This window comes from Xylocopa sonorina, chromosome 3 (assembly GCF_050948175.1).
Source record: "Xylocopa sonorina isolate GNS202 chromosome 3, iyXylSono1_principal, whole genome shotgun sequence".
Lineage (NCBI taxonomy): Eukaryota > Metazoa > Arthropoda > Insecta > Hymenoptera > Apidae > Xylocopa > Xylocopa sonorina.
The window spans coordinates 13,635,765-13,644,784 of NC_135195.1; the positions used below are offsets into that span (position 1 = coordinate 13,635,765).

The following is a 9,020-nucleotide window of genomic DNA, read 5'->3' on the forward strand; positions in this document are numbered from 1 at the left end:
TTTTCGGCGTAATGAAGTTCCATTTGTTCCCATTAACGACCGAGCGTATCGATGAAACGCGGACGTTCTGCGACAGAAATTGTGGCAGAGAAATCTAGTTCGAAAAGGTTTGGCTGAAACTGTCTAGACGTATCGAGACAATTTGTTACTTGGTAAATTGATATTTCTGTCTTATCAAACGTAGTCCCTCAGGGTTCTCCACCAAACGTCCCCGTAAAACTCTGTATTCGCTCTAAAAAACCTTCGACCTTGCGCACGTCCCCTCGAAACCGTCATAAAGCTACCCTGTAATCTAAACAGTCCTAAACCCGGCCCGTTTCCCGAGTCACGGCTAACCGAAAAACCCTCTTATTCCGCGTCACGTCCAGGGACACAATGAACCATTTCTTGATATACGTGTTTCATTTTACAAAAGAATACGTTACCATAAACAGGTCGTTGAATTTATTGGACCGAGGAAAGCAGCACGGGTGCCGTTTCCACCGCGTACTTACAAAAGCCAATCGAGCACACTTGCGTAAGCCCGGCCCAAGGGAAGAGCGAACGTACAAGCGTGCACAAAACGGAAATCGTCGCCACCTTCGATAAACGAACACGTCCCCATCGGACGGTGCGCCAGTTATGCAAGTTCGTTAGTGACGGATCAACGGTTCTATTTAAATTCCATTTATTAACAGGGCCGCGTCGAACGCTGGCTTCGTTATATCGGCACGCCTTCGCGTTCTCAATATGTAGAACGTCACGTACAGAGTCCCGTGCACCCATCGCGCGTCACCTTACGGACTTTTTAATCTGGCAAGTCGATATTACTTCCGTGTGCCACAAATACGCACGGCAATCGTACATTTCCAAAGCGCAGAATACCTGCTTCTACGCGATATACTTGCGGAGGTGCGTCAGACGAGAGAGCTAAAAAGTAATCCGGATGTGGAAATAAATATTGTGAAATGAGATAAGCATCTCGGAAATTGCGATCGCCAGGGCAAAAAACATAGTTTTCAAAAAGCATGAAAATATTACCATTAAATTAGCATTGGAATATCACTTAAGATAATATTTCTTCTCGATTTCTCTGAACGCACGATTTTAGAAATTTTTTGTACGTAGTAACAAAACATGTTCCATTGAATCGAGAGAAAACTGGAGAACTGTATAACTTTGCGAGAAAAATGTAGGTAGAAACTACTGCGGAGCGTTGGAAAAACAGCATGCAGAACGGTTCAGGGACAAGAGGGGAATCCGTTTGAAACCGTTTACGATACAATATCCCTTTGAAGTTCGTGAAACTGGCCATATGCCACGATTCGACGTTCGACAATTGCGTGTCTCGAGATTCGTGCAACCAATTAGCATAAGATCCACGTATCTTTCTCCTTTCCTACATTTCACTTTACGCGGAATTCGTCGAGAGAAATCGGTACCGCTAATTCAATTAAAATGTTTACATAACTTAATAACACGCGTTAAACGAGTGTCTACAAAATCAATACCGATAATATTCCCGACCATTAAACAATTTAGTCTCTCTCGTCCACGTGAACGCTCCCACGACGATCAGCTATTAGACGAGTATGCTGCCCTTTCCTTGATTCTATTAAAAACTTGAATCTATTTTCGCGATAGACGCGGTAGAACGCACCAGTCGATAGGCCTGGTTATTAAGTACGCCTCATTACCAGTGGTCTACAACAGCATTCAGAGTTGTTGTGTCCCGTCGAGACCGTCTATTAAGCAGCTAGAGATGAACGTTGCGACCCTTTGAAGCGGGCAGAACGAAGCGTACTCGCCGCCTCGCTGTAAATGATTACCCAGCGTAGCGCTTTATAGTTTCGCTGGGAATTCCATCGAGTTATTTGGCCGAGAATAACGGGGTTCTTTATGATTCGTTGTTCCAGGGAAATGCAGCGCAATATTTTCGGTTTGTTTGTACAACAAATCAAACAAATACAATTTGTTTCACCATCCGTTGGAGGACAGAATCAAGTCCCTTCACGTCGAGTCATCCATTTCCATATTTTATGCTTGTTCATAATTCATTGCATACTACGAACTGCTCGTTATTTATTTTGAGTTAAGTAACAGAATTTTTTTCAAGTCTTCTTCTCAACTATGGCACAAAAACTGAAATCGAAAGACACATCTTGCACACCGTTAAGCTACACACGTATACGACTACACAACCGAAAGTGAATTCATTCCATACAGCGGCAAAACCTCCGACCAACGTTAATCCAAACACTTGGACCGCAATTCCCAATACAAACGATGCCCCGGAGGCGTACGTTCGTGTACCGCAAAAGTTTGCTGGAGACCGACTAAAATCCGGAAATCAAACCATGCCACTAAATTGAAACGACCATCGCGAAAAAAAGCATCGTTCGAATTCCTCACAATTGTGTCAAATGTTATATATACCATTTAGGAGTCCTCTCTAAAATCCGTATCTAATCATGCGAGTTCAATAAAAAGAACTTCTAACCTGTGTCAAATCACTCGTACGATCCGATTGAAAAGGCCAGGACGAAATACTCTCTTTCCTTCTCCTACTCCTCTCTCCCTTACTCTTTTTCCTACAGTGCCGCAGTAGAATGCTGCATGCAGCCCTAGTTCTCGTTGCATCCATCGGTTCTTTCCCTTAGATCTAGAAAAACCAGGAGAAAAGCCAACGTGGGAGTCATAAAAATAAAGCTAGTTAGTCGAAGGAACGTTGCAACAGCAAACGCGTAAAACCGTCACACGGAAGTCCAATTCGAGAATCGCGAACGATTTCGCGCAGAAAAATCCACCGTCGTTGAAGAATATTTCCTGTTAAAGGGCGCACCCTCTCTGAATAAAAACATGAAGAATTCAGTCGAGCTCGACGAGCCCATCCTTAAGCTTCGCCTGAACGCGACGCCTCAATTTTTACGGAGCTAAAACAGCGGCAACTACTTACGTTAAAAGCGATCGAGTTCGTGAAAAATAAAAATGATCCGCTCGGTGGCGCGCGAATTTTCGGTCGTCACCTTGACTCCTTGCAGGGCGGCTTTTTCGAGGTTGCGCGGCGGTCTAGGACACGTGGCTGCAGAGGCAGGGGCGCGTGCAGATATATTGACCGTTGTGCCAGGCAACCCAGGGGAAAAAGTCGCGGATGCAACGGTACGTCGGCATACAATGAACTCGAATCGATCGCTGGTACACCAGTTGCGCCGATACACGCGTCTCTGGCTCGGTGCGGCTGTATGCACACGCATGTGTGTGCAGGGAGACACGGAGGGATGCACGAATCCGGGAGCGACGACGGGATCACTCGATCGATGGTAACTGGTGGCAGAACAGCGGCAGGGTGGAGGTAGAACGTGTTACGAAAGGCCGTTGTGTATAGGCCAGAGGAGCGGCAGGGGTGGCGGGATTGGCGCCGTTGAAAATCAAAGGGGAACGCCAGCGCGCCACCCTCTCTCGTGACCGTGGCTAGTAAAAGCGAACAGGCTGGCTGGCCCAGGCAGAGAAACACCTCGACCTTGGATACAGTTCGATCGAAGCGTCGTCCTTTGAAATCCTTGCATCCTTCCCGAGTCCACGTGTCGATGGAACTTGAACGGATTTCTCATTGGCATACGGTGTGCCTGTAAATAATCGACGCATTTTCAGACAGTACAGTCCAACGAAATTACCAAGCGTGTTTACATTTAATCACTTTCAACCTGAATATTGTCTCTGTCACCGTTGTATCGACAACGATGCAACGACGTTCCGCGATACAGCCTCGTTCACGTAGTCTCGATGAATACGTGTCGCTAATGTCTGCCAATATTTGCAAACGTTCGGGAACGTTTCCCAGCGACTGATGGGACCGCACCTCGAGACCCGAACGTCCTAGAAAGAGCCGCTCCTCTGCTACACTTGCTGGTACGACTTGGTTTGCTCGCTCGTCGACTGGTTCAGTCGGTTGCGTGCAACAAGTCTCGCGGCAGGGCTGGTCGAGGGAGCGCGCGACCTCGGCCCACGTGACGTCCATACTGAAAAGAACGGAATTCGATGAGATAGCGGAGGTAATGAGGATGGAATGCCGGGATCGACGGGGGATATCGAGGGATTTTCGAGGGAAAAAAGAATGTCGAAGGGGCGAGCCTCGCGAGAAATGTCTCGATTAATAAATCCGTTCGTTCTTTTCTTATCCGTGGAGAGTTGCCTTCTCCCCGTCGAGATCCTTGGCGCAGAGCTCGACAATGGCTAGGAATCGTTCGCGGTTGCACTTTATTGGGTAAACGAGAAACTGGTGACTGTTAATGGGCTTCTACTAGGCGTCGCGTCGATTAGCAAGTTCGTACACCGTTCGTTACACGCGTATGATGGTTTATATGCACGCCTTCGCTACCTGGTGCATTACGTAAAGAATAATTTACGAGGCTACATGTGTTTCTAGAAAGCAAACATTCGTTTCCAGTACACGATAAATTCACGCGCAAAGGAAAGAAAGAAAAATACGTCTATAAATTGTCACCGTTACATTTCCGTCGGTCGAGGAATCACCCCTTTATCCGTCCCATCGCAACGTACGTATGCGTTATACGTATGGGATTTAAAGGGATAGCGTCGATCCAGCGAGGAAAGCGCGTATAAAACGCAGCAATTAAAGGGTACGCGTGGTTCATGCACCCGCTCGGCTATACATAGCCGTGTACGGTTTCAAGGACGTGCACGTGCTGGAAATGCGTCGACTCCGACCACCCTGCCCATAGGAGAAGCGGTGTTTACGGAGAGGATTACGGCAGGTGAGGTATCCCCTCTCGAGTACGGCTTCCACCTTCCCCGCGACCAATCCACGACACGCTCCTCGGGCGTACCTACTTTAATTACAACATCCGTAAAACGCAACAACCATCTATCGACGAGCACGGCAAAGAGCAAACGTCGATCCATCGACGGCGAGGGAAAACGGGGAACGCGAAAACGCGTATGAAAAGGCGGAGAGGGAAAAAAAACGGCGGGGAACGAGGTACAGGAAGTGCATTATCGGACACGAGTTGCCGCGGCGGCCTTCGTAACCTTCACCGAGACCCAGTTGGTCGACATTGCCCCTGTGTGCTCTAGAAACGGCGCACCCCTCCACGCCTGGACAGAAGCGGCACGGGAAGAGCGGCAGAAGCGGCCGTAGCAACCCCCTACCGTGGCGATCGGACGAACGAAGGCAGGGCAGCCAGCCTAGTCCAGCACACAGCCACCCCTGTTCCCCGTCCTGCCGCGTCGCTATTCTCGCCTGCGTTCACCCTGGCCTAGGGATCGCCTTGCTCTCCCTCGATCGTCCCGTATAACGCGTCGGTGGCTGCGCGGCCGGGGGTGTGCGAGGGGCAGGAAGAACAGAGGGGTAGGACATACGAGCGCGAGGGTCAAGGAGGGAAGAGTAACGGAGGACAGAGGGCTCAAGGGAGGGCCGGAAGGACGCAGGCGCGAACGCAGACGCAATAAGTTGGCGAAACGGCGGCGAGCATTCCGGCAACGGCAGACAACGCGGCACGATCAAGCTGAGGTAATCGTCGAGCGAGGCAACGTCACTTTCACGCATCCGCTTAGAGCGTGTACCACGCCGACTGGACGGCTGCTGAGATACTTCGATACCCCGCGCGCACCAACACCGGATATGGGTGTCGTCAAGACCGCCTCGGAGAACATCCTCGAGGAGTCCGTGGTCCCCAGCGAGGAGGCGAATTATTCCGTGCAGAGCCATGCGGGTAAGTTTAGCCACCGTTTGTTTCACCTTGGTTCGGTGTCTGCGCGCGTACCAAACTCGAGTTCGCGTCACGAGTGGTGTTCCGCCGGTGAAGTGTCCGCTGCACGTTGGGCGTACGGAACGAAAGCCGCGTGCACATCGTGCGTACGACGGATCTCGTGACGGGATATCTCGGTTAAATCCTTTGTGCGCGTCGAGAGGAAGCGGGTTTTTGTGCTTAATCGAGGCGAGAATTTAAAGGCGATGCGACCAGCCGCCCACACGAGCCACTGCTAACAGGTGTTTGAAGATACAGATATACTGGCAGCGCTTCGGCTATACGTATACGTTGCTCGCAAGCGTACGAGCAGACTAGGCGACTTTGCACTTGAAATTATTCAGGGTTTCCCGCTCGATCTTGCGAGCCCTTCGCGCACTCGCTGCACTGGTCGCGAATTAATAGAGTTAAAGCCGATCAGTGGCTTGCGGCTGTACGTTAAGCCGAACCCACTCGACCTCTTGTACGATCTTGAAAACGTTTGACGATGGATCCTTCAAGGAGAGGCTGGTTTCGTTTCCGAGCGTGATCGTCGATCGATGTTACCGGAAGTCTATTAAAGCGCGGAATTTGACGAGCTGCTCGAACTATTACCTGTTGAAGCCAAAGCACTGCGGAGTCCCCGAGCTCCCTGTTTGGGAGAGTTCGAGCGTGTAATTGAGGAGCTTTGTGATTACATTGTGAAGACAAGATGCAAGATAGTTGTTAATTCCTCTAGACAGACTTAAGTTTTTTTTTTTTTAATAATAATGCTCAACGTTTATCCAACATTTATCGCTTTCAATTTATCATGAGAATCGAAATCTCTGCTTTTTGACCCAGTAATGACTTTAAACCCGTGAAGCACGGTTCTGCGAATTCGACGTATCTGTCGCGCAGTTGCATCCGCGTGACATGATTTATTATCGTAGCATATTTCGAGGCAGCGATACACGGAACGGGGTAGACGTCACGCTTATTCTCGAACTAGCTCGCATAAATCCTATTTCTATTTACAAACGATCGATTTCAATTTCGTACAAAGTTCGAAAGGGGTAATGTGCCTCGACTACGTGACAGTAAAAGAAAGTTAAAGGAAGAAAAAAAGAAAAATGGTAGGAAAGAGGGTATAATACAGAATCAACGAGACGGATGATGTAATTTATTATATCGTGCTGCTCTTTTATGGATTTTTATAGCTGAAACGTTTAAAACCGTGTATCCCCGTGGGACGGACCGTAAAGAGGTAGAGCGGGCGTAAAAGCATTTTTTTCGCCGTTGTTTTTCCAATGTAAAGCAATTTTCCGTTTGTTTTCACGGGAAACACGAAAAAGCTGAACCGAGATAGTACGAACGCTCCAGGGGAACGAAGCGAAACTACGTCATATCAAAGACAGGGAACAATGTGGTAGCATCGTCCTTGGCCTCTTAAGACCGTATACTGCTCGACAAGGGAGCATTCAGCAAACGGGAAATTTTAAACACGCGCGCGCACCCACCCACCCCCTCACAGGGAAATATTAAACACGTCATTTGTCTGATAATCAACGTTGGCCACTACGAGCTTCCCGAACAATTTCAATATTACGTTCGATGAAATTCAACGTGCACAAATGTTTCCATATCGAATGTTCCGTTGTTTTCCTTGCTTCGTTTCGTCTTTTCATTCGGAGCTAATGCGATTTTTCAAAACAACGGGAAGTTTTAACATAAAAGCTCGTCCGATCAACAAGCGTGCCTACGGTGAAATTAATTTGAAGCTCATTTATGATTTTCCCATTCATTTCACATTCATCTTCGCGTTTATTTCCCCGCGCGTATTTGCCCCAATTAACGCTATTTACGGACGCATTTAAACACCTATTGAAATTTGGTACGGAGACACGTTTTACCCGGCATTTGTTTATTCTGTAGCTTTCAAGAACGATTGTCGATTGTTATAATGCATTGAAATTTAATCCTTTGATACGACGTCCGCGAGAAGTCGGCATTTTTCAAAGTACCTTTCGCTGCGTGTGCCTCGATCCGGCCAAAGACTTTCGTTCGATTCACAAAACTCACGAGCTACGCTCTCATTCGATATATCGCTCCTGGTCACGTGGAAATCCGCGAATCGTTCAATTGACAGCTTTGACTCCGCCATAAAATAGTCCACACCGGAGACGGGCAATCGTTTTTTGCCGCGGGCTAACATTTCAAACCCAATATGAGCTGCGGCAATCGCTGTTTGCAAACAGTCATTGAAATCAAAGTGAATGAAATATGGAACCCTGTGACAACAACACGCGCCAGCAGAGCACACATGCTCGGTTTCGTGTGACGTTTTTCCCTACGCTGCGTTCACAGCTGTTCGTCTAAAATATTGTAAAGGACAGCGATGTTAGTTGCCGAAGATTACACGTAATGTAAAGAAATTTACAAAATTTGCAAACGAGAAAGTAATTTTGAATTATATTATTTTACAAACAATGCGAGAGCAATGGCTCGCAGAGTTGTTTAATCAGACAAACGAACAGTGGCTCCTCGCTTGTACCGAGGGGCTTGTCGAGCTGTAGTATTTCATTATCTCACATAAATTTTACATTAAGCACATCTGTTCGAGATATTTAAATGTTCCATGTGTAAAACTCCGGAAAAAACTCGACAGCAGCAAAGAGATATTTCAAATTTTTTCACAAAGTTTCCATAAAGGTCCACCATAAAGAAAATGGTACGTCAGCTGTTTCTACTACTACCTAGGTCACACGTGGATTTAAACAACTTTTCCTTGCTACGATCTTCTAAGCCTTTCGCGTCAAGAAACGGACACTTCATCTTCCCTTTATAATCCTGTGGGATTAAATGCCTCGCGAAATGTACACTTATTTCGAGTACCATCGTATACGATATTTTTCGAAAACCTCGTATATCCCCATAAAGCTAAATATAACGCGACTACTATTGCATTTGCGAAAGGGGTTACGCGATGGAAAAATAAATCCGACCTACCCTATTTTTACCCTCTCCTCAATTAAACACAGAAGGTCGCAATTACCTAACTCATCCGGGACATACGTCCGCCCACAATATCCTCCTTCGCTTGAACAGTTTTCTGAAAGAAGCATCTGTTGCTCACCGCGAAGACACCGAAGTGAAGCCGCATTTCTCTCGACTTGGCTCTCAAATGTTAGAACTTTGAACCCAGCAAATCGCCAAACTTTACGACGCACCAATTACGCGATGGATACCAATAGTATTCGCGAATCACTGGTACGCACAGCCGTCGCGTTATGTAAATTTCTTCTTGAAACGATC

The 9,020-nt window shown here is 47.4% G+C and overlaps 2 protein-coding genes across 3 annotated transcripts in view; both read left to right on the plus strand.

Moving 5' to 3' along the window:
* LOC143433606 (uncharacterized) overlaps positions 1-9,020 on the plus strand; it is a 232,917-nt gene that overhangs the window by 35,165 nt on the left and 188,732 nt on the right. The gene's annotated exons all lie outside the window — the stretch shown is intronic.
* The window catches only part of LOC143422110 (synaptotagmin-10), a 38,815-nt gene continuing 35,285 nt past the window's right edge, over positions 5,491-9,020 (plus strand). For both annotated transcript variants that reach the window (XM_076892516.1, XM_076892517.1), the window contains exon 1: positions 5,491-5,711. In XM_076892516.1, the coding sequence (XP_076748631.1) occupies positions 5,621-5,711 (91 nt within the window). In that variant the 5' untranslated portion in view covers positions 5,491-5,620. The remainder of the gene's footprint in view (positions 5,712-9,020) is intronic.